Source organism: Mesoplodon mirus (genome assembly GCF_964341445.2).
Source record: "Mesoplodon mirus genome assembly, chromosome: 4".
Taxonomy (NCBI): domain Eukaryota; kingdom Metazoa; phylum Chordata; class Mammalia; order Artiodactyla; family Ziphiidae; genus Mesoplodon; species Mesoplodon mirus.
The window spans coordinates 82,910,768-82,937,635 of NC_138979.1; the positions used below are offsets into that span (position 1 = coordinate 82,910,768).

At 39.7% G+C, this 26,868-nt stretch overlaps 1 protein-coding gene across 8 annotated transcripts in view; it reads left to right on the forward strand.

Moving 5' to 3' along the window:
• The window catches only part of AKAP13 (A-kinase anchoring protein 13), a 369,334-nt gene that overhangs the window by 151,650 nt on the left and 190,816 nt on the right, over positions 1–26,868 (forward strand). For all 8 annotated transcript variants that reach the window (XM_082618886.1, XM_082618888.1, XM_082618887.1 and 5 more), the window contains exon 5: positions 3,152–3,335. In XM_082618886.1, the coding sequence (XP_082475012.1) occupies positions 3,152–3,335 (184 nt within the window). The remainder of the gene's footprint in view (positions 1–3,151; positions 3,336–26,868) is intronic.

The window sequence follows — 26,868 nt, forward strand, 5'->3', positions numbered from 1 at the left end:
GCTCTGGATTTTAAACTGAGACAAAAAGAACAAAAGCAATAATGCAAGGTATGTTAGGTAAGAGAAATTATTTTTGGAGGAACACCTGAGAAAGTACTTTTTTTTTGTGGTACGTGACCCTCTCACCGCTGTGGCCTCTCCCGTTGCGGAGCACAGGCTCCAGACACGCAGGCTCAGTGGCCATGGCTCACAGGCCCAGCCACTCCGCGGCATGTGGGATCCTCCCGGACCGGGGCACGAACCCGCGTCCCCTGCATCGGCAGGCGGACCCCCAACCACCGTGCCACCAGGGAAGCCCCGAGAAGGTACTTTTTAAACTACAACATTAGAATGCTTGCATGATTGATTTTTACAAAAAGAGACGGGGTGGAGTAATGGAGAGGGTATGGTTTCTAGACCCAAGACAAGAATTTTCAAATCTTGATGATTTTTGCTGTGGGTAAGTTATTAACCTGTCTTCATCTGCAAAATGAGGATAACGAGACCTCACAGGGTTACTGTGAGAATGAAAAAAGTGTATACAAACCGCTTAGCCCAGTGCACGGCACTTAGTCTTCACCAGATATTACTTTTCTTATTATCTGTTGATTGCAGAGAGGGGGTGACCTAAAAGCAGATGTGGCACCTGCTGCTAAGGACGTTAGGATGAGATTTGGGAGCCTGCAGGTGCTGGAATTGGGGTGCCATCTTGGAGCAGGTGTATGGCCTTGTTATTGGAACTCTACTCTTTTTTTTTTTTTACCCCCACCAAGAATGTGAGATCTTTTATTTTATTTTATTTATTTTTTTATACAGCAGGTTCTTATTAGTTATCTGTTTTATACATATTAGTGTATACATGTCAATCCCAATCTCCCAATTCATCCCACCACCACCACCGGCCACCCACACTTTCCCCTCTTGGCGTCGGAACTCTACTCTTAAAGGCTGAGCTGACTCAGAGCAAGTAGGGGGTGAGAAAGGGCGGGGGTGTAGAGGAAACTACTTTAAGGAGGTGTCAGGTAGTGAGACCGGACTTAGCTAGTCTCTAAAAAATCACCTAGTTCCTGGGCAGCACCTTATTAGCTTTTTTGTATTTGATAAGGATGTCAGAGTGCCTGTGAACAACTGTAAGGCATGAGTCAGATGGTGATATTTGATCTTTTCTGAAGGTTCTTTCTGTCCTTTTGTCCGGCCTGGCCACCTGCTCTGAGTTGTTGATTATTAAAATTTGTACCTACACGTGCAGTGGTTTCTTCTGTAGTGTTGATGTCTTTCCAGCTTGTGCCTGTGCTGAACATCATATAAATCCTGAATTAGTCAGTGTGCAGAGTTCTATAGGGAAAGTGTAAAATATGAAAGATAGTTTTTGCTTCCAAGGAAATTTACCCCGGCAGTAAGGAGACAAGACTAAGGCACATGTGATGTTAGAAGACAGTGCAGTTCATGTAAAACTGCAGGGTCAAAGATGCCTTCATTCTTACCGTGCTGCTCACGTACAGAAGCATCGGGGACTTCAGTGTGAGGAGAAAACACTGGGGTCCAAGAAGTCTGAGAATGCTCAGTGAGGAAGTTGAGACCTGCGGGAAGCCACGGAGAATGAGCGATGTTAGCTCAGCTGAGGGGATGAAAGCAAGTACAGCTGCAGGGCACCATTCCTGTTTCCAGACTTTGAGTGGTGGTTCCTGTGGTTGAGTAAGCCAGCATCGTGGGCTGTGTACTGAAGCCCTGGGGTAGCTGTAGCTCCCGCCTTAACAGGTTGGGCACAAGAGGATGCCCGAGGCACAGAGTATTGCCAGTGAACCTAGAATGTGATTGGAAGTTGGGAGGGACAGAGAAGCGGGGTGGGGATGGAAGGAACCCAGCGTTTATTCAGTGAGTGCCTCCTACAGGCCATCACCTGACTGGCATGTCACCTACCCCTCTGATTTGTTACTGCAGCCATGGGAGTGAGGTGGTGGTACCCCACTCTAGGGATGAAGAGAATGAAGCTCAGAGAACTGAAATGGATTATGCCCAGTCACATGATGGTAAATGCCAAATTTGAACCCAGATTTGTCTGACTCCAAAGCCCTTCCTCATTCTGCCACTTTCTTTAAAAAAAAATTTATTTATTTATTTATTTATTTTTGGCTGCATTGGGTCTTTGCTGCTGCGCATGGGCACCTCTCTAGTTGTGGCGAGCGGGGGCTACTCTTCACCGCAGTGCATGGGCCTCTCACCGCCGTGGCTTCTCCTGTTGTGGAGCATGGGCTCTAGGCACACGGGCTTCAGCACCTGTGGCCGCAGGCTCCAGAGCACAGGCTCAGTAGTTGTGAAGCATGGGCTTAGTTACTCTGTGGCATGCGGGATCTCCCGGACCAGGGCTCGAACCCATGTCCCCTGCATTGGCAGGCGGATTCTCAACCACTGTGCCACCAGGGAAGCCCCCTCTGCCACTTTCAAAGTGACTCTGTACCAAGAAGGGACCTTGACTTCACCTCAGGTGAAATAGACACATGTTTTTCTTTCTGAATGTGTTAGCATATCATCTCGGAGTTAGTCTTTCTTATGCCTGGAGATGAATTTCTTTCTTTCATTAAACAACCAACCAAAAAAGCTGGCTGTGCCAGCAATTTGATTTGCCCTTAATGTGGGAGAATAAAAAGACCTGTGTGTACTTAACAAGCAGAACCTGTTTTTAGTGTTTAACTAGCCAACTGCTCTCTGGGTGTTATTTTTTTTTTTTTAAGTAATTATACCCTTTTTGATATACCCGTCTAAGCCCCAATAACTATTCCCCTTGGATCCCGATCCCCATGTTATGAGGCTGCATTCACTTCTTTCTTTCTTTTTCTTTTCAGGAAAAGAACATATGTGTAGTACAGTCACCCTTAAAATCTGCCTGTATAAATTTGTTGAACAAATGCGTTAAATCAGAATATAGAAATGGATTCCCTTTTGTAGGACTGTCTCCTATTGGAGATTTTGCTTCTTATATTTTTTCTAGCTTCACTTTGTCTTTGAGAGCTGATTCTACTCTGCCACGAGAAAATTGTTCATGTTGTATGTTGTGGTTTAACTTGAGGATCTTAGATGCTTGGAGGCAGTGGTGTTTACCTGAACCATCTCTTTGTTTACTTTGGGTTTTCACATTCTCCTTACTGATTTTCATTTTCTCCCCCATCTATAGATGATGGCCCCCGAGAGACATTGATGCATTTTGCTGCGCGGCTGGGGCTGCTGAGGTTGACGTGGTTCCTGTTGCAGAAGCCAGGTGGCCGCGGAGCTCTCAGCATCCACAACCAAGAAGGAGCGACCCCTGTGAGCTTGGCCTTGGAGCGGGGTTATCACAAGCTGCACAAGCTTCTAACTGAGTAAGTGCTCCTTCTCCCCATTTCCTTCTTCTCAGCACCAGCCCCACCCCCGATTCATAGTAGCCCTGCCCCTTTGGCATCTCCAGCCTTCTCCAGGAACTAAAACCTCAGCTCTGTGCCTTGCCTTTTGCTGGAGGTTTATAAGCTTGATCCGGCTCACGACTTCATTGTCTGAGAGTAACACAAGTAAGTCATATTCCCATTTTTTTTTTCTCTCCTCTGTTTCCCTGCCCTTACTGCTTCATGCCTCTTAAATTTTACTGAAAACTCAGAATAAGTCTGGTCTGTAGGGGTAGCATTCCATTACCAAGGTATCCAGTTTCTCCTGGTTTAGTACAAGAGGAAATGGTTTTTCTGTACCATATACTTTTCTTTCTGGTATGTCTTCAAGATTTGAAAGAGTTAACTAGAAAATAGTTTAATAATTGCTTATGGAAAGTATGCTGAACACTGAGTTTTGGTCTGAATATAATTTCTATAAATAAAATCGAGAGCAGTGGTCTCTTCATATGAGTAGCAGTAAAAAGCCACTGAGCTGTCCTGGAAACGTGCAGTAGGAAATCCTGTCTATGTGTTTGTGGGTTCAATTGTTATACATTCTGACTCTTTAGAGAGTCCTTTGAAGGAAGGTTGTTAGTCAAAACATTAGAAGAGTTCTTTTATCTTTTTTCTTGAATAAATAGAAAAATAAATGCATTATGACAGCCAACACTTTTCATTGGAATATTATAAAAGGCAGAAAATTTCAAGTATAGTTTCTCTTGTTTAATGATTTTTTATTGCTTTATGGTCATCATCTTTTCCACCACATAATCTAAACAAGAATCAATCCCATTGGATCTATGTTATTTTTTGAAGGATCCTTGTAAATTAAGTCAGTATTCCCAAATTCTCAGACATTTTGCCCATGTTAGACTTAATTTAGTTGCATTTTATTTTTTTACCATTTTAAGCTGTGTGTGAGGGGTAATCTGGAAGGGCCAAGAAGAGATCGCAGAATGTAATGATACTCAGTGTTATATAAATAGGGGTTTTTTGTTTGTTTGTTTTTCTTTATCTGCCATGCTTATAACTTCCCCAGTCAAGCCAGACAGAAGGTTCTTTGCAGAAAGCTTTCTGATGGGTGCTATAGATACAATGACGGCAGGAGGGGCACACCTCATCTCAGATGAGCTTTGGATACTTGAGCTCTCCTAGGACAGTATTCCAGAGAGTGATATGTTCCATTCCTTTGTACTTCCCATCTGGCCAGTGATTTGATTCCTTCTGCTTGTTTGCCTCATGGCGTTAGGAAGACAGGCCTCTTCCCAGAAGTTGAAACAATTATCTCAGTGTAACTATCGTGAAGTTCAAATGCAGTTTCTCTAAATTCAATCTTAGAGCTCACAGGTTTTGCTGGGAAGCAGAGTTGGTTAAGGATTGCCATCCAAATGGGGAAATAGTGATTACAACAGCTTCATTATATGCTGGGTGAGGATGTCACAAGACTGTTCTTACAGCACAGCTTTAAGGAAACTAGAGTGTGTTTGTTCTTGGAGAATAGTTTTTGGCTTGCTTTATAGTGCTACCTCTGTTACATGTTGGAGAGCAACTTAGCTCCTTTTGAAGGGGAATGGGTAAGGGAAAGCCAACTTGAGAAGTCTTCGAATAGAGGACTGTAGTAGGAGAGTACGAGCATCTTGCTGCAGATCTAGCTCTGAACTTAAATTCTTCTGGCTGTTATTGTTCTGCAACCTAGAAAAAATGCTGAGTTGTAATTAACAATTTTAAAAAGATCAGGTGGTGATTTTCCTAAATCCTTCACTCTTACTGTGATGTCAGTAGTCTTTGCTAGAATTTCAACCATGAAGTCAGGAAAGATCATCTTTAGCAGGTGAGGAAACTGAGTGGGTTAGAATGACAGGGTGGCAGGGCCAGAAACAGAAGCCACATCTCCTAAGAGGCTGTCCAGAGCACCTTCCACCCTTAGGAGTCAAAGAACCCAAGAGTAGACTTCATGGGATCTGCATCCTTTGAAATTACAGGTAGAAGTTTATGCGCGTGTGTTTCTGAATAAAGAGTTTGTTTTGTGAAATTCACAAAGAGATTTGTGGAAAGTTAAGAGTTGCTCCACTATATGCTGATATCTTTCTAGTAGTTTACTAAAATCTTTAGACTTGGGTGTTCTTACCCCTTCCCCCTTTCAAATTGAAAATTTTCATACAGGCCTGTCTCTTATCCTCTCTTTTCAGTTAGTATGAAATTGAAGTATATACCCTTTACATTTATTAATTGAAGTATATACACTTTACATTTATTCCAGCCCTAACTGAAGTATCAAGTTTATTTTACTCCTTTTATACCTCTCCCAAAATAGATTTGTTGTTTTAATTCTTTGCTGCTTATGCTGGTTTTTTTGAGGGGGGAAAGAGAGGGCATTGTGCTTATTAGGGTCCAAGTTATTTTTCTGTTTGTGTGCCTAAGGCTTACTTATTAGGGTCCAAGTTATTTTGCTGTTTGTGTGCCTAAGGCTTACTTAGATAGTCCATTTTGATAAACTGAGTCATTTCTATGTGAAAATTGATTCTCCTGTGCTTAGAAGAAGAAGCTTTCTCTAAATAAGACTCATGTCTTTAGGGAACTCTATTTAGGACATTTTTGGCAGTTCCCCTTTTCTGTAACCCGAAACTGTTAACTTTCACTTCGTTCAGTGACAGGGAAGAGAGAGATTTTGTTGAATTATAGCTCTTTTGCTTTAGCTTATATTTTGATTTACATTATGAATATGGATGCATTTGTGATCTGAAAATTCACCTTAAACACAAATGTTACGAGTTTTGCCTGAGAAATCTTAGTCCTGGAAGAGTACCCAGAACACCTATACCTACTGCTCTTACGTAGATGCACAGTCATCTCCCACATTTTGAAGAGGAGTTGGCTGAACACCCTGCCCTAGGTCCCTTAATTAGTGATGGGCAGAGTAGGGAGAGAACCCTAGTCTTCAGGCTCTTAGTTTAGGATGCTAGGAAGTGATGATATTAGATGAGTGTTGCATTGGAGCCATCTAACAAGAGAATGTTAGAGCCAGATGCTGCCTGATGTCTCGCTCACATATGACAAATAAGAAATCTTAGGACCTTGGTCACTCATTAGAGCTGAGATTGAGAGGCAGTTCCTGGTAATGGCAAAGTATATAAACTTTGGAGTCAAGCATAAGCTTGCATTTCAGCTCTGCCATTTTTAGCTGTATTACTTTGGTCACATTGGGTAACTTTCCTGTCTAAGCTTCAATGTCTTCATCTGATTCTTTTTTAAAAAACGATAATAATGTCTACTTCCTAGAATGATAACTAAGGGCTGGATGTGTACACTGTAAAAAATCAGGGTTTATTTGTCACACAGATTATGGTTATTTCCTGGAGCAAATGTAGGGGTTATAAATATTGCAGCTTGAAGAGAGACGGTATAGTATGGTGGAATTGCTTAGGGACGAAAAACTTAATTAAAATCTAAGTTTCCTCACTTAGTAGAATGTGTGACTCACAAAAAGTCACCTACCCACTCTGAGTCTCATGTTTCTCATTCCTTATGGATAGTATATCTAGTCTGTTGACATCATCAGGTCGTTAGAACCAAGTGAGATTTGTGCAGATACCTTGTTAAACTCTAAGGGGCTCTATGTGAAAGTTTCCTATGTAGTCATAAAATCAGTGAAATGATAGTTCACTGATCAGTGAAACTCACATTCCCATTGATTGATCTGGTTACACTGTCTTTTTTTGTTTGTTTGTTTTGTTTTATTTCTATTTATTTATTTTTTTGCGGTATGCGGGCCTCTCACTGTTGTGGCCTCTCCCGTTGTGGAGCACAGGCTCCGGACGCGCAGGCTCAGCGGCCATGGCTCACGGGCCCAGCCGCTCCACGGCATGTGGGATCTTCCCGGACTGGGGCACGAACCCGTGTCCCCTGCATCAGCAGGCGGACTCTCAACCACTGCGCCACCAGGGAAGCCCTGGTTACACTATCTTTTTTTGTAATGTTTATTGTAGTTCTTTGTGAATTACAGTTAGTAGAAAGGTTGGGAGAATTGTAGTGAGGCAAGCTAGTTTTGACTCCATTGTCTGCCTCTTGTGGAGCGATGTGATCTTGGGTGATCCACTTAACCTCCTCAGTGCCTTGTTTGTAATATGGGAAGAATAAGAGGACTATCTTCAGGGTGTTGCTTTGAGAAGTGAACAAAAGAATGCATAACATTTCAGTGAAAGAGGGGCATAAAACAGTGACTGACATAAATGTTATCTATTATTGCTCTTTTCTTAATTTTCCTTCCTTCTAGGCCTGTATCAACTTTTCATACATTAAGAAAGTATGGCCACAGTCTTGAAGTATTTTCAGGCTGCATTTGGACATCCCTATTTAGTAAGAGTTTGAAATTATTCCCTTGTGTAATAGATAACACTTTAAAAAATTAGTTTGTCTCTCTGATACATGCTGTGATGTTGATGGAACTAGGAACTTTAGATTGGTAAGGAATCATTTACAATGCTGTTACCCTTACAGGAAGAGTATATCTTTGAAGAATTTCAACTCTCTAGTGTTGACATAAAAGTGCTAAAATATTTTATTTGCCCTAAGAGTGAGTTTAAAAGTATTTGTCCTCGGGCTTCCCTGGTGGCACAGTGGTTGAGAATCTGCCTGCCAGTGCAGGGGACACGGGTTCGAGCCCTGGTCTGGGAAGATCCCACATACCACAGAGCAACTGGGCCCGTGAGCCACAATTACTGAGCCTGCGCATCTGGAGCCTGTGCTCCGCAACAAGAGAGGCTGTGACAGTGATAGGCCCGCGCACCGCGATGAAGAGTGGCCCCCATTTGCCACAACTAGAGAAAGCCCTCGCACAGAAACGAAGACCCAGCACAGCCATAAATAAATAAATAAATAAATTTAAAAATTCATGACATATGTCAATATTTTTTAAAAAAAGTATTTGTCCTCATACTTCATCTCATTTTCAGTATCAGTTCAACAAATCTTTATTTGTTGAATGCCTACAATGCACTAGAAGTCATGGTTGGTACATTACACATAGTGTTTCATTTTAACCTTATTATAACCTTTTGAAATATGTATTATCTGTTTTATAGATGAAATATGGAGGCTCAGAGAATTGGAGTCACTAGCCAAGTCTTTATAGAAATGGCAGAGCTACTAGTACACACACATCTGTGGCATTTCAAGGCCCATATTCTTCCCTCTACAAAACTTTGACAGACAGAAAGAGACTTGGGAAAAGGCCCCTGGGATACTGGATGAACAGCACTTAATTAGGAAAGGGTAACAGGCTTTCCATTTAGTCCTAGCCTCTACTTTCCTGAGGAGAACAAGATCCTCACTAAAATCTTTACATTTGTATTACCCATCATATGGTTTTAAAACCATTTTTGGTTACCCTTAGGCTGTCTTTTTACATTTTGATTCTCCCGACAGCGTAATGAGTGGGTCGGTGGTATGATCCCTGTTTTATAGTCAGGGAAACTGAGGCCAGAGAGGTAAAGTGAGTTGCCCAACATCACAAGGCTACGAACCAGGCTCAGGCTCAGAGTCTAGTGAACCATCTGCTTAGGTTGAGATGACCCGTGTGCATATGCAGAGCACAGACCCAGCCTGGTGAACACTAGGCTCTCAGTCAGTGGTTTATTATTGTAGCGTGCAGTATTGGCCCCTCTCAAAGAGTCTGTGTCTGTAGTTCCCAAGTCCTTCTTTTGACACATTTGCACTTGAAACCTGGGTCAGGGTCAGGTGGTAGAGTAGCTAGTACTCAAGTGTACATATTTCACAATGGAACCAAGTCCTGTTGAGCAAGATGTTCTGTTAACATAGTGGTTGCCTTTTTAGGGTTCTCTTCAGGTACTAGACAAGTGAGTCCTCAGTAGCCCAATCTGGTGTAAAACAAGTTTGGAGCCTTTGCTTTTGCTTAGGAGGGGAAAGGATGAAACAAATGTACAAACTTAATCTTCAAAATAATGGCCAGAGAGAAAAAAATCCTTTTTTTTTTTTTTTAATTTTACTTTACATTTCTCCGGCCTGAGTCCTACCCATCCATCCATCCATTTATCCATCTACTCATCCTCCTTTCTCATTGTAAGATCTGGATCTTTGTGTTTTGGTAAAGATAAGGTGGTAGGACTGAGTGGAAACTAGAAAGAGGAGGAAGGGCAGTAACAGTTACTGAATGTTGATTACCTGCTGCATTGGTGCTTTACATGTGTTCTTATTTAAAACCTCTCAGGAAACGTCTAAGACATAGTTAATACAGTTAGTATTTTTCTGCAGATGAGAAAATAGACCCAGAGAGGCTAGATTGCCCAAGGCCATATAGTTAGTAAGTTGCCATTATTCACAAGCCTGTCATTTGGTTGTTTTTAAACTCTTTTAATAGAATTTTGTGAGGAAGCATGTTTGGTAACATTGTCAGACTTATAACCAAACTAATTTAATTACAGTGATTCATAGATCTGACTTTCAGTGACTTTTTCCCCCCCTTATTTTGGTAAATTTCTCACTGAAGCATTTTAAGAATTTTGACATTTCATAGTTTTTTGAAAGCATTTAACTACTAATCTCAGGATTGCCCTATCTGGCAACCTGCTGGAAAATTGCAAAATGTACTTTCTGAGGATAATGTTTGTATTTATTTAACAGTTACGCTAGTTACCATTTATTGTATTTGTGTTAGGCATTTTGTGCAAATTCTCACGTTTTCTCCTGTCCCAGACCCTTTGGGGGTGGGCATATTATCCTCAGGTCACAAGGTGATCACCATAGCTGGTAAGTTACTGAGCAGTAATTTGAATCAGGTTGCAAATCCAAAACCCATGGCCTTTTACACTGTCTTGGGCTTTCTAAGAAGATGCGTGGGTATTGGAAGTTGGTTGGAATAACAAAGCCACTTCATATGTCTTGTGGTTCCTACCGTACACTTCTTTTTTCTCTCTGCTGTGTGCGCTCAAATGGCCCCAGCCTGTGTTTGTTCTTGGTGTAACATTTAGGCCTCAGAGGTTTTCTTCAGAGTTATGAAGTTACACAGCTTAACCTGTGGTAACAGATTCTCTATGGCAACAGCATGTGATTTTTGAAAGTATTTCTGACTTCACTACAGACCCAGGTGGAAGTAAACGTGAACCTGGAGTATAGGACTTAATAGGTGTATGTGAGAAAATGAAGGATCAGTTGGCACCTTCTACCCTCTAAAAAATACAAACCTTTAGTATATTACACATTATTTGATAAATTTTGAAATTTCCTTCAAGGCATACCAATAGAAAGAATGACTTGAAAATTTTACCTGCATTTATTATTAACAAAAATAAAAATGATTTTTAAGCAGGGAAAAAAATAAGGGTTGTTGAATAAACGTTTTGGCTAAAATCAGTATGTGACCAAAGCTGAATATCACCAGTGTAGAATGAAGTTGTGTCTTACAGGAATAAATATGGAATAGTATAAAATGTAATTCTGTATGTTTATTAAGATTTAATAGTCTTATTTTAAAAGTTTTATAGTGGAAGAACAATAATTTCTCAGCATTACCAGCTTCTAGATTGCTCTCGATTCATTAACAGCACACTCACTTTCTACTGGAGCATTAGTACCTCTAACCAGGTGGGTGATAGAAGATTATAATTCAGGGGAGTTTTTCCAGAACATGTTTTCTAAGAGGAATTTTGTACTTAGGATTCTTGATCTATTGAATCTCAAAGGTACTTGAGCTGCTGAACTTGTTTAACATTGTAAAACAATCATTTTGACAAGGTTTTGTTCAAATGTTTAGTGTCCATATACACTTATATCTACATACTATGCCATTTTATATAAAGAACTTGAGCATCCACAGATTTAGGTATACGTGGGGGGTCTTGGAACAAATCCCCTGTGGATACTGAGGCACTGCTGTATATTGTTATATCCTTGAAGTATTCATAGTAAAGTCTGTTGTTTTGACGTTTGGTTAGCAAAACCAAAACATATTTGAGGTACCTCATTTTTTTCTAATACATTTCTTCATACATTTATATCTGGATTGAGGATGATTTGCCTTAGTTGTTATACATGGTTTTGGCCATTTGTCCTTGTAAATTTGGAGGTGGCAGTGTTGACATTCTGCTTTTAATTTTTTTTCTTTGAAGATATGACTAATTTACAAATAGAATTTTCCCTTGAAGGACACTTGGCTTAAATGGAAAGAGATATGTACAACTTAAAACATTTATTCTAGTGAATGTTTATTTAATGTTATGAATGAGTTAACAAAAAGTTAATCAGAATTAGGGTTTTTTTAATATAATGTAATATCTGTAATTCTGTAATTCTTATATCATTCAAATTGTTATAAACAGTTGTGGCTCAGAAAAGGTAAAATGATCTTCATAAAGTTATCTAGCCATTGCACTCTCTTAATATTTATATTAACTGTCAAGCTATTTCTCTATTAATTTAATCATTTGAAACACTCTTGTACATAGCATTAACAGTTTTCACAAACACTAATTATTGTAGTGTTTTACTCTTATAGTAAATACACATTTATGCTTTAAGTGGTCATTAGAATTTTTGCATCAAAAGCAGATAAGGAGATGTGCACTTTAAATTATGTACTTGATCGTTGATCACATACATGTTTGGTAGGCATTCAACTGTTTGGCCTTAAAAATGGCAAAGCTGGACTTCCCTGCTGGTCCAGTGGTTAAGAATCTGCCTTCCAATGCAGGGGGATGCAGGTTCAGTCCCTGGTCGGGGAACTAAGATCCCACATGCCGGGCTTCTAAGCCCGCACACCACAACTAGAGAGCCCACACAGCCAAAAATAAAAATAAATATTTTTTAAAAAGGCAGAGCTGAACTTGAGTGCATCCCTATTGCTTGTCATCTGTGAGCCTTAGTTTCATCATCTGTAAAATGGGAAATGATAACATGTACCTCATAGGTCTGTTAGGATTAAATGAGAACATGCTTATAAAGTTGTTAGGAACTTTAGCATGTCCCTTTATTTGGAGAGCTTGGAATGAAGATTCACTGGAAATGAGATGGTCACTCAGCTTTACATGAATATGACATCTCTTTGCACCACCATCCAGTTTTTGACGTATTTTTTCCTGGTCAAACTCACCCTACAACTGTAACGCTGTCCTGTGAAACAGCAGGGAATTAGAGTCCTGTTTTCTTCTGGTGGTAGGGAGATTTAGGGGTGGCTGCCTTACAGTTACCCCCAAAACAAGGTCTCTGTGCCTTTTTAAATTTTTTTTCCTTTTCCTTTTTAAACGTCTAATACTCAGAAATGGTCTTCTGTTTTGCTCATTAGAGTTACACCAACCCTGGTGTCCCATATAGTCACAATTTATTGAGCACTTTGGGAGAGCCAAACGCTATGCTGGTAACACTTTACATTCGAGGTCATTTGACCTCACAGCAAACCTAGTCACTCCCACTTTACAGATGAGGAAATTGAGCTGCAGAGAAACTTGGGTAAGTAGTCCAAGATCCCACAGGTGTTAATGTCAGAGTAAGGAGTCAAACCAAATCTGTCCGACTTTCCAGCTCGTGTTCTAACCATTGCCTTATAAAACTTTTGTTTTAAATTATTTAACAGCATAGAATTTGTACCAAATTGCTGATGCACAGTAGTTGTTCAAATTATGTGTTCTTTTTCCTTTGCTCTCTTCCCATTCTAGCTGTTAAGGGCAGAGTGGCAGTACTATGTCAAAAAGGAGGGAGGACAAAATCAGAGCATCAGTGCCAAAATTTCTAGTGAATCTGCATGTTTGTGAAGGCATAACTAGTCTAGCAGTGAGTTCCCTACTGACAGCTAAGGTGGTAGCCTCCTATTCATTTTGAGGTGGGTCAGCGATTCCCCTCCCTCTCCCTCCACCTCCCTCCCCCTTTTCTGGCATTTAGCCTCTCCCACTCCATCTCAGTGGAGCTGTGGTTGATTCTGTAGGACTCCTTGAGGTTTGGCACTGTCAGGGTGATGTGGTTTCATGGACTATATTGCTGTAACCCTCAAACAAGGAACTAGGTGCTGCTGTTCCTGTCAGAAGTAGACTCAGCAAAACATGCCTTTTGAGAGGGCTGACCTGGCTGGGTTTCCTCTGCTGATAAAGCCAGGACCCAAATAGGATGGGCTTGCGATACTCGTGGTGCTTGGGCAGCCATAAGTGAGTATCAGCTTCCAAACTGTTGCATTGTTGACCTTCATTGTTTATTCTCTGCCATTTGATCTGGCTTTTTGCTGTATCTTAGCAAGTATCTTTGAGCTTCCGCCTGAATGACTAGTACCGGAAAAATGTTTTTCTCTGCAGTTGATTTGACAGGGTTTTACATGTACGTTAGCATCATACTGAACTTTCTTCTTGAGTTGCAACGTGCTAGACAAGGTAAGGAGGCAGAGGTTGATTGGTTGTTGACTGTTGCATAACAACCGGAATGCTGGGAAATAAGTTTGAATTCATTCTGAGCTTATTGAATTTTGTTGTACCACATACATAAACCTTGAGGTTTTGGGTCAGCTATGGATACTCAGTTTGGATGATGTAATCCTCTCTCTGAGGAATGGCATCTTAATTTGTGTTTTTCTACAGTTGAAAACTTTCTGTGGATATTATAAAATTTATAACAGAAAACCCAATATGCCTGATTAGCTTCTGATAAATATTATATCAGACTTAGAATTTGCATAATTTGAATATGTGCTCATAGTTTGAAACTGTTAGAGGGTAAGTATTACTGTGGATAGTGTAAAGAGGTACAGAAGTTTTAGAATTAGATCTGGGTACAAGTTCTGGCCTTTTCATTTACTGTGAACTGGGGCAAGCTATTCCTTAAGCCTAAGTATCCTCACATGAAAAATGGAAATACACTGACCCCTGCCTCAAATTGGTTGTAAGGATTAAAAGTCAGTAATATACACCCGGTACCATACTAATTGTACTAGTACTGTTGGTTTCATTCTTTGCTTTTTTCCCCCTTTGGCTTCCTCCTTCTAATATGTTCTCACCCCACTCAAAATAAAATTCTGGTTCCTACATGATCTGCAAAGCTCCATGAGATCCGAACTCTGTACAACTCTCAGACCTCATTTCATAACATTCTCTTTATTTCCATTGCTTTCTCTGCACAGCTACTCTGGCCCCAGCTGCACTGGCCAGCTGGTTGCTACCTCAGTCTCTTTGTACTTGCTGTACCCTTTGCCTGATACATTCTGTCCCAGTAACTCCACATGCTGGCTCTTTTGTATGATTCAGATCAATTGCCTTATCTCCTGAAAGATTTTCCTGACACCTGTCTTCAGAAACCACTGTCTCCACTCCAGGGAATTTTCTAAGCTAAACACCTTATTTTATTTTCTTTAAAGCACCTACCTCTAACTGTAATCATACCCCTCTATATGATAAGTTCCATTATGGTAGGAAGCTTGGCTATCTTATTTATTCATCAATATATTTCTTGTACCTAGGAACATAAAAGATACTGCATGAATGTTTGTTGAATGTTTGAATGAATAAATGGAAAAATACGTAACCTAGACTATTCATTTTCTGAAAATATGTTTTTTTAAAAATATTTTGAAATATGAACTTAAGAACAACATAGAGAAGACCAAATTCCAGGTAGAATGCATTTGTAATACAGTGGCATACCATCTGTAGTGTTATCTTTTCAATGGACCTTTGGTAACATTTTATTTAGCAATAGAAAAATATGTATATGAACATTTGAAAACAAGTATTCATACAGAGCTTTTCATATATTGAGAAATAGTATTTTTGTAATTGCCATATATGTAACCCAGTTCCCTCCTATTTAATAGGATTTAGATTTTCATTTTAAACTTGTACAGAGTAAGTTAAAATTCTCTATATGCTGTAAATATCTTCTGGGGACTTTTTATACATATACCATTTTAGAGAATATGTGCTAATATGAAAATGAGTTTGTTAAGATACAGGTGTTCAGTAGGATACTTCTTAGTACCTTTTTAAAGGGTAATCTAAAGAAACATTTAGCTTGTAGCTTTTCTTTTAGCTCATTAATCCACATAAGTTACTATACTGAATTGCTTAGGAATAGATTGCTTGGAATGAATTTTAAAAATTGTATTTTAACCTTCATTCAGCCCTTAGCTCTGTGAAACCTTGGTTGGTTTACCCGAACTTTGTTCTCCGTCTACACGCAGAACATCAGTCTTATCACTTGGAATATTCAAATGATACTTATAATGAAAGAGCTCTGAAAAGCTGGGTACTGCTTTACAGTGTACAGTAGTCCCTCAGTATCCACGGGGGGTTGGTTCCAGGACCTGCCACTGATACCAAAATCCATGGATGCTCAGGGCCCATAGTTGGCCATCCATATCTGCAGTTGCGCAGCCTCAAATTCAAGTAACCGCAGATTGTGTAGTACTGTATGTCTTTATTGAAAAATATCCAAGTATATGTGGGACCTGTGCAGTTCAAACTTGTGTTGTTCAAGGGTCAACTGTATCATTTTTATTATGTACAGTGATTAGTTTCCTGTATTTCACATTTGATTAAAGGAAATCCTGTCAGTAAATTACAGAAGCTCTTGGTGATGTCTGTTAAAGTGGATTTTTTTAGGTGCTTTTGATTTTCTAAAAATAATAATTATAAACACTGTTTGGGATTGAACTTTTAAAATACTCTTGAATATTATTGAGTTAGTTTTCAGCTTTTCCAGGACAATGTGAAGTATACCTTGGGAGAAAAGGAAATTTGTCCAGTGAGTCTGTAGCTGGTACCACATTCCATATTCCAGTCTATGCCATGACTTTCCTTTCTGTTGCCACTTAACTTCTCTCCAGGGTCTCTAGATGTTAAGAATGTAAAATATGGTTCCTTGCAGTCTGGAGGGATCTCTGTTGTATAACACACTGCTGTTCAAAATGAGGGAGGCCCTGGATCAGGGCTGATCTGCCAACTCTTTGTCACTGGTCCATGATGAGATCAGTATAATGTATAATGAGAGTACTGTATGTGTTTAGAAACTTTTAATAGTAATTTGACAGAGTAATTATATGTCTATTGAATCTATTAAAACTTTGGGTATAAGTTTTTTGTTATCTTGTAAATTTTGTTTTTCTAGTAATTTTTAGAATTTTTACTTCTGTGATGAATTGGAAATTCATAAATAGTTCGAGAAGTTCTCGTCTGACACATTTAATCTACTTATTGTATAGTGCTGTAATCAGGGAGAGTAGATCAATGTTTTATGGTTTCTGCCAAAGTAGCAACTTAGAGGAGACCTGAGAAAAAGTCACATCTGGGCTGTGACTAGTCTTTATTTTGACTTATTTTACTTATCTAACTGCTTCTAAGTAAGATTAATCCATTTCATCAATTGAATTATGAAAAGTGTTGAATAAGGGCAAAGGGCAGTGGGGTTTATAAAAATACACAAGATCATTAGAAGCTTATTGGACTTAAGTATGGGTTCTTTTCTTAAATTTTAATGACAGTAACCTGCTATAAAGTCAAATGAACTTCATGACTGGAGATAAGAGTCCTGCCCAGATTAATGAACAAAAATTCTTTTTCTTTTTCCTGAACTGGAAAAGCTAGTTTACAGAGTGATGACTCGTATTAAAGTTATCAGTTTCTATAAGTAGAACAAATAGCTTATCTATAGAATCATGGCATCTTCACTGTTGGAAGCCTGTTACTCAACTGATTTTAATGGTCACCATTACATTGGAGTTTGGGATTCATATTTAGCTCTTAATCTTTCTATCATACTGAGTTTCAAGTGCTTGTCAGAAATAAGATTGGAAAAAATGGATGTGCGTTCCTTTCCCTCTATTATGAATAGGTTATTTAAATCGGTAAACATATAGGGTTGCTATTTGATTTTGTTTGTGTGTTTGCTCCATGAGAAAGCTAAAGAAGAAGAAACTAACATTTTAAAGACATTACCTCTCTTCTAATAGTTGGATATTGGACTTTTCTTCCTGATCTGTTTTCTGTCATCAGTCTGAAGTTACTTCATACAGTTCTATTTTTCTTCCCAAGTTTCAGACTATTTTGTAAGCATTTCTGTCTCTTTTCCCAACCTAGAATTTAATTTTAGTCAACAGTGATAATGTTCTCCCTTTCAAAATAATTCCCACATGCCTGTGTTCCTCACTCTCATTAAGTAACATCAGGCACTTTGTAGGCAAAGGACATAAGTAGGTATTAAGCCAATAACTGTCATGGAATAGGCAGAGAATCATAAGTTCTGCGAGAGATCAATCTATCTTTATATAAGGATAAACCCAGTAATATATAAATAGAAATCGCTATCACTTAGCTGACCTAAAGTCATCTGGGAAGTGAGGGGGCTGAGAAAGAGAGGATGCATTACTGAGTGAGAAGAGATTGATCCATCTGGGTTGCTTCTTAGCTGAAGATCTATTTGAAGTGCCTGGTGTTGTTCTGGGGATGAATTAAATGTAACTGTATCAGAGTCCAAGCTGAGGCTTCTGTGTTGTGGTTTTTTTTTTTTAATATTTATTTATTCTTGGCTGTGTCAGGTCTTAGTTGCAGCACGCAGGATCTTTCATTGCAGTGCATGGGCTTCTCTCTAGTTGTGGCACGTTGGCTTCTCTCCAGTTGTGGCATGCGGGCTCAGTAGTTGTGGTACGTGGGCTCGTAGTTACGGCACTTGGGCTCAGTAGTTGCGGCATGCAGCCTCTCTAGTTGTGGCACGCAGGCTCCGCAGCACGCAGGCTCAGTAGTTGCGGCACATGGGCTCTCTAGCTGTGGCACGTGGGTTCCAGAGTGCATGGGCTCAGTAGCTGCAGCACATGGGCTCTCTAGTTGTGGCATGCGGGCTCCACAGTGCACGAACTCAGTAGTTGCAGCTCGCAGGCTCTCTGGTTGTGGGACACAGGCTCCAGAGTGCATGGGCTCTGTAGTTGTGGCGCGGACGCTTAGTTGCCCCGCAGCATGTGGGAACTTAGTTCCCCAACCGGGGATCGAACTTGTGTCCCCTGCATCGGAAGGTGGATTCTTAACCACTGGACCACCAGGGAAGTCCCTGTGTTGTGGTTTATATCTCCATGTTCCCTTGATGCAACTCTCGACGATGCCTGCATTAAGCTGCCTCTGTCTTCTGATTTAGGCCAGAAGCAAGAAAGATAACAGGGAGGGAAGAATTAGCATTTTTTTTAAACAATTAAGTTTACGTAACAGTTATGCATAATGCTGCCACCAGAAGACAGGTTTATTTTATTATCAGATATTACCTCCCACATTGCATGGAATTGCTTAAATAGTTGTAGCTGATATTCTGTTTTGTATTCTGATATTTTTTCACTTTTTCATACTCTTAATCTATTTCTCTGGTCTTTATAATTATCTTTTAGGCCATCTAAAGTATTTTGTTTATCATGAGTATTTAAACCATTTAACATTGAATGTTAACTTTAATCTTAAAAAACCCAGAAATTAACTAATGAATGCTGCAGTGAGCCTCATTTTTTACTTACTGATTTTTATTTCTGTTAAATTATTTATATAGGATAAATTCCAGGGAACTGTATAATTAGGTCAAAGGATATATTAACAACTCTAGTATTCATTGCAGTCTTGCTAGCCTTAGCTATACTTATGTAAATGAATTGGGACCTGTAGGTTACTTTAATGTGGTGTTTTACAACCTTAGCTGCACATTAGAATCACATGGGGATTCTAATTATATGTTAGAATCTCCTGGGAACCTTTAAAAAATATTGATGCCTCAGCGCCGCCTCTAGAGATTTTTATTTAGTTCGTGTGAGGTGTGATCTGGACATGAGGATTTTTAAAAACTCTCCAGGTAATTCTAAAATGCAGTTAAGATTAAGAACTTTGCTTTAGTGGGAAAATTAGACTTAACATTGCATCTGAAAATTAATTCCTGAGAGTTTGTTGAATTAGGTTGGTGGCTTAAATCTGATTAAGAACAGTCAACAACTAAGTAGCTTGATTACATCAATAAATATTTAGATGTTAATCTAGTATAAACTTGACTCTAATTTTTACTTACCCTGTGAATGTTGGTATATTAGATATTGATGTAACTATAACTAGTATCATGGTAGGTATTAAAAATTATTTTTCAGGATTTGAAAGCAGTGCAATAAGGTGAAGCTAGAAAATAGAGAACTTTGGCTGTTAGAGGAGCAAGGTATTCCAAAAGTCATGGAACCATAGAGTAAGAGAGCCCAAGTAGCCCCTCAGAGTGAAAAGGAGCAGAGAAGAATGACCACAAAAGCCGTGGACCACAAACTATACCCATGTCCACAATGCACAATAATCCAGAACTTGCAACTCCAAAACTTAATCCTCCAAAGTCCGTATGTTAAAAATATTTAGTTTGTTTCATTGGTCTGCATTTTCTAGTGCAAAATAGGCAGCAGAGACACATGTATGTGGAACCTAGAAAAATGGTACAGATGAACTGGTTTGCAGGGCAGAAACTGAGACACAGATGTAGAGAACAAACGTATGGACACCAAGTGGGGGAAAGCTGCCGGGGGGCTGGGGATGGTGGTGGGATGAATTGGGCGATTGGGATTGACATGTATACACTGATGTGTATAAAATGGATAACTAATAAAAACCTGCTGTATAAAAAAATAAATAAAATTAAATTTAAAAATTAAAAAAAAAAGGCAGCAGAGGTAGTTTTGTGTGGTGGTTTAGAATGTCAGCCCAAATTCTGGCTTAACAGACTGTTAGGCAAGTTATTAAATTTCTCACAGTTTCAGTTTCCTCATCTGCAAATTGGGGTAAAAGTATCTTTCCTCACAGGATAGTTAAAAGAATAAATTAGGTGATATGTAAAACACACAGCTCAGTATTTGACACATTGTTAAGTAATTAAATTTAGCCATAAAAGAGAGTGGTTATGTTTGTACCCCTTGCTTGTGGAAGGAAATAGAACCCAATATTTAATGTGTACTTAACTAGGCGTATATATAGTAAGGCTGTCTCTATCCATATATCTTTTAATCCTTAAAACAACTCTGTAAGAAAGCTAATATTATCCCACTTTTTAAAAAGCAGATGAAAAAACTCTGGCTCATAGAAGCTAAATAATTTTTCTTAGGTCAGATCATGGCATAAATGAGATTCTATGCAGACCTCAATACCCATGCTTTTCCCCACATATTGCCTGGTGATTTAGCCTCTAGGGAAATCTAAATTAAACATAATTCGATGAATTCGTGGTGATTTCTTATGGTGAGTAGAATATTTTTTCCCATTAGGAAAAGGTAGGTACCGATTGGTGTCAATTTTATGGAAAATGTGGTGAACAGTTTGGGTGTGTCATTTGTGAAAAAGATTGAAGGGATAAATGCCCAAGTTGATATTGTCCTTCAAATGAGTAGAATGTGCTCATTTTGAAAATAGCTAGGTAATGAGAATGTGGGCTCTGCGATTTGTCCTACATTTTGTCAGAGTCTCACCAGACACCGGAGAATGACTGTGGTTGATTTGCTCATTCTGTGAGAAACTCAGAAGAGGGCAGACTCCAGAACTTTTCATTGGAGAATGCTTGTGTGTTGAAAAATATTCTGCCTGGAGTGGACATTTCTTTTAATTCGTGAAGAAATGTTTCCCCTAAAGGCCTCTTCGCTCCATGCTGCCTTCAAATGACCCTCAGTGCTTCCTGCTGTGGCACCTGATGAGTTCCTATTAAAGACCAGCCCTTTCCACTGGAAGCAGTGCAGCATTGGGGGGGGGGGGTGGAGCACAGGCTTCGGGGTCAGTCCAACATGGATCCAGATCTGTTACTCCATTACATATTTGAGTACTAATGTTTACTGACTGCCTCCTGTGTGCCAGGTGTTGTTAGATACTTTGTTTCCTGTCCCCTTTAATTACTACTGCAACTTTTAAAGGAACTCTTAACTGTCTTTTTACAGATTATGATACATACCCAAAGAGACTACATATCTAGCCCAAATGCTTACTTCTCGTAAGTGGTAAAATTTGTCATTTGAGGCCAGATTTATCAAAGTCTGATGTATGTGTTATATCTTAAGCAAATGAATTAGTATTTCTGAGTCTCAGTTTCCCCTCCTCTGAACTTTGAAATAGCACTTCTTTGAAAGACTCGTATGAGGATTAAATATATGGGGTATCAAGGTGCCTGTCTCTTAGTAGATACCCAAATATTAGTTTCTTCCCTGCCTGAAGTAAATAGTAATCATAGAATAGTGAAAGAATTACTACCCTCTGCCTTTTTTTAAATTGATGTTTTATATTTAACTTTTTGTTGTGAAAAATTTTGAACTCATAGAACAGGTATGAGAATAGTACAGTGGGACTTCCCTGGTGGTGCAGTGGTTAAGGATCTCCCTGCCAATGCAGGGGACACAGGTTCGAGCCCTGGTCCTGCAAGGTCCCACATGCTGCAGAGCAACTAAGCCCGTGCACCACAGCTACTGAGCCTGCGCACCTAGAGCCCGTGCTCCACAGCAAGAGAAGCCACCACAATGAGAAGCCTCTGCACCGCAACGAAGAGTAGCCCCCGCTCACCACAACTAGAGAAAGCCCGCATGCAGCAATGAAGACCCAATGCAGTCAAAGATAAATTAATTAATTAATTTAAAAAAATTGAAGAATAGTACAGTGAACCACTATGTATCCTTCACCTAAATCCACCAATTGTTAATGTTTTATTTGCTTTATCTGTGTATGTAGATAGATGGATAGAATTTTACTGAACTCTTTCGAGAGTTGTTGCCAATATCATACCCCTTTATTCCTAATTATTTCAGCATGTTCTTATAACAGGGCAGTTATCAAAATCAGTAATATAACATTAATATATTATGATTATCTAATATATAGTTTATATTCACTTTTCACCAGCTTCCAAAAGTATCCTTTCAAGCAGTGATTTTTCCTCCTGATCTTTATCATATACTGAATTCAGTTGTCATGACTTTTTAGTCTCCTTTACCAACTAGACCTTTTAAGCCATTACTGCCACTACATTGGGTCTTACTAGAATTACTTCTTTAGATTATCTGTCCTTTCACATAGAGTGAGTTCTTAGTGATCTCAAACCATTTGTTTATAAAGAATATCCCTGCTCTTTTGCCCTGGAGTGAAATCCCAACAAATATTTGAGTACCTACAATGTGTCAGGAGATGAAGCAGAGTAGTGAGACCCAGCAAGTCAGAAGGTGTATGGTCCTGCTCCTCCTTAGGGGTTACAGATGAATGAAGAAAAGGTTACAGTGCAGAACAAGTCTTTCAGGGCTCAGAGGCGGGAGACCACACTTGGAGTTGTGCTGGATACTCCAGATGAAATTCAAGGCGCCCGAGAATGGTTGAAAACAATATTAATTGCCTTACTGACAGGATGATTGAAAGTTTCCAGTAATCATAGTATCAGTCCTTATATATTGAAGTCTGTTCTGGGATGTGGTTGAATGTAACAATCTAAGAAATTCTACCCCAATACCATCTGATGTCATAGTAACGAAATAATGCCTATCCTGCACAGTTGCCACAATTGGTAGTAAAAATACCCTCTTCTTTGTTCAGAGTGGTGGTGTCCTCATAGGGGTGAAAAATGAAAGGTAGTGGAGAGCTCTGTAAACCTTCCCACAGCATTTATACTCCTTCATCTACAGATCTCCCTTTCACTCATTTTTTTAAAAAGCCTCAGTTGAGGCTATCATGCCTCTTAATTCACCAGCTGAAATAACCAGAATTTCTAGTGCATTCGTGGATGTGCTTTTCTGTCCTGCCAGACTTGATTTGATTACATAAAATCTTTATGTGTATTTCTAAGGTAAATTTTAGATACCCAGGCATATTCTTCTCCATGGCAGAAATACAAGGCCGAGGGGTCAGCTTAATTACTAACTGTAAACATACAAAGGGCTTCAATCAGGAGAATGTGGAGTAGTTATTCTACAAGTGCAAAGGAGACTAAACAAGGAGAATGACCTTAAAATGGGAAATGTGGTAGTTGTACATAAAGAAAGCCTGTACTTTGGGAATTAAGAACATTTAGCTACTCCTTGGATTTAGGTATGAGTCTCACAGCCCACCTAGGAGGGATGGTGGCTGGAGGGAGGGCCGGGCTTTGCCTTTCCTTCCCTCTATTCCCCCTATCACCAGAGCAACTCTGTTTCTGCATGTGGTTTTATTTGAAACTGTTCAGCTACTTAAAAGTTTGAAAACTAGTGTCTTAGGTGTTTAAGTCTGTCTAAAGCCTCTGAGCTGCCCTTTTCACTTGTATCTGCTGTCCGTTTGTTGCAGGCTTGGGACTCACAGGTGAATGTGCACATGAAGTTAAGCAGTTGATGTTGGAACTGTTTGTTCATTTGAACTGTTTGTACCACCCATACCACTATTCACAGGGACAGTTGACTGTATTTATACTCTGTTATCTCTCTCTCTTTTTTTTTTTCCTTTGGCCACACCACGCAGCTTGCAGTATCTCAGTTCCCCAACCAGGGATCGAACCTGTGCCCTCGGCAGTGAAAGCGAGGAGTCCTAACCCCTGGACTGCCAGGGAATTCCCTGTATTATCTCTTTTAAGATGTAAATTTTTCTAACTTGTGTCATAATTTAACTCACAACAGTTCTTTTCCTTCTTAGTAATACATAAAATGATGTTGCTTTTACAAGTAATAGCATTGTAATTTTTATGAAATATGGCATATTTAGTGCATAAAATGCCACACTCATAAGGGTAAAACTCCCATGAGATTGTTTCTGCTTTTCGTTTCCATGGAGGTGACAGTAACACCAGTAAGCCAAACTATGGCTATCTAATAGTAATTCATGTTTGACCTTAGGCTGTGTGTTCACATTATTCTTGAGAAAGGTATCATATTTAACCTTGTAGCCCTGGCATCTAGCACAGTGCCTGCCATTTAATAGAAGACCAAGTTCAGGAAGTTGACATATGTCCACATCTAAGATGTGAGAAGAAGAAAAAGCCAGAGAAAACAGTGGGTGAATAGGATGATTCTTTATGGATGTCAAGTGAGAATAAATGTCAAAAGAAGAATCAGGTCACCATTTTAAGATTCTGCAAAACTCAAGGACAGTGGGGACAAAGAAAAGCCATTGGATTTGGAGATTTATTTTGTCACTGGAACCCAAGACAGAAGTTTTAGTAGCAGTGGGAGGGAGTAGGCGCAAAGCCTTTAGTTGTTCAAATGGCTGGTAAGGAGGTAGAAGGGAAGGAAGAGGAGGGCAGACAGAAAGGGGTTCGGGGGCTTACAGCAGCATTTCTCAACACCAGCACCACTGGCAGTTTGGGCCTGATGATTCTTTCTTGTAGGGAGCTGTCCTGTGCATTGTAGGACCCCTCCCCATCCCCAGGTTGTGACAACGAAAAATGTCTCCAGACATTGTCAGATGTCCCCTGGGGGCTGGATTCCTCAGAGAGAACCGCTGGTCTGCAGGGCTGAGTAAAGATTGCTGCTGCCGGCACCTGTGCAGTAATCCCTTTTCCTGCCTCTGCTCTGTCTACTGGTGAGGTTTTCATGGTACTTGCAGGTGGATGGGGAAAGAGCTAGTCCAGAAGCAGGTGGAAAACTACAGGCATCCAGGGGGTGATGACCGAGCCAGTTACCTAAGGACGGGGGTGTGGAACAGAGCAAACCCACTGCATAGAGATGTGCCCTGAAGTCAGAGGAGACGGGCACAGGCATTTTTTTGGTGATTTGAAGATGGGTTTAGTTCACGTTAGATGGCCTCAAGCTTTTCACTAAGATGGGAGAAAAGGTCACCTGAGAATGAAGTAGACAAGGTTAATGTTAGGCCTTTGAGGAAATTATAGAACATTTTGGTAACCCCCATGGGGATGGATTAACACACATGAGTAAGAAGCATTACAGAGCAGCAGCGAGGCCTGGCTGAATAGGAACTTTAAAAAATTATTTAAGACATTAATTAAAATCCCAGAGAAGAAGAAAACCTATAACCCAACCACCCTGACACTGTTTTTATTGTACAGTTTACTGTCTATACTTATATTTTTTTGCTCTTTTTATTTTGCTTATTTCACTGAATATAGATTTCAATGTTATTGAACTGTTTTTTTCAGTTACATTTAATGGCTCCATAATAGTCTGTAGATCTGTTCTTTAATTTACCAAACATCCCTCTAGTTTCTGACTCAGGGTGTTTCCAGTCTTTAGTACTATTACACCTAATGTTGCAGTAAACATTCTTAGTCATAGAACTTTGCCAAGTTTTATCAGTGGATCCAGCCAAGGTTTTATACAGTGTTGAATACAGAGCAGACAATGCACTGGCTTAAATGTCGCCTCGGTGAGGCCTTCCCTGACCCACCACATTTCAAATTGCAGCCCTCATCTCTGGTTTATTTTCTCCACCACACTTGCTGTCTTCCAGAATTCTGGGTATTTTATTTATCTTGATTGCTCTTGTCTCCCTTGCTAAGCTTCAACAGGACAAGGATTTTCGTTTGTATCACCAGCACCAAGAATACTGGCACAAATACTTGCTGAATGGTGGGGTTCACCCAGACCTACAGGCACGATGGGTTTGAAGAGTGTCAATAGCAGCAGATATTCATGGAAGCCAGTGGGAGAATAATTGCATTAACTAGTCTTTGGTTTCTAGGTGGGCTAGGAAGCAACAAAAATCCACAGGGACGATGAATTGGGAGATTGAAGGGTTAGCACTTGTGGCAACAAAAGCACATTCTTCTGGAAGGGGAGAGCATGGGAGAGGTAGGAGATAACTAGGTTGTGGTTACAGGAGGGAATTTCCCAAGGTTTAGGTATTAGAAAAGAAGCAGTTTGAGAATTAATAGTGGCAAGGTTGGTAGAAAACTCCATCTTGCTGGGAATGGACTGTATCACTATTTAATTGCCCCTGCTTTGGCAAACAGTTCCCTTCTAGCTTGTTGTATTTGGTTCACACTCAGTGGTGGTGTATAAATCAAGTTTTGTTTTCAAATACCTTTTTTTTTTTAATTGGAGCATGGCTATAAGTGGTAATCTGAGTAAGCAGATATGCCAGTAATGCCTGTCAGACAGTTAAGCAGAGTTAGTGACAATGTCAACCCAAGCTCCAAAGTTGAATTTACAGAGTCGTTGTCTCCCCCTCATTTGGTGGAGCTGATTGACTTCTTGAGTCATTCAGTTGAACTTTTAAGTGACTGTCTTTTAGGTACTTTTCTGTTTGAGGTCACTTTGCTCAGCATAGAGCAGCTTGGTAAATGCATGAAACATTTAGCATAGCATATGCTAAGTTCATTTTAAGCAACTGTTTGGGAGTCACTCTTGAGTATGGAAATTATAATAGTTTTCTTTTGGAACAGCCTTAATTGTTACCTTCAGCCAGTGCATGACTGTCCAGTTTGTTATAGGTTTTCCACTATAGCATATTTTTAGCTTTCAAATTCCAATTATTCTCTGGTGAATTGTTAAGAACTGACAGGTATGATTTAGTAGACAGAACACTGGAGAGAGAGTTGAAGTAATGTTTCCCTCTCATATTTGTCAGTGGAT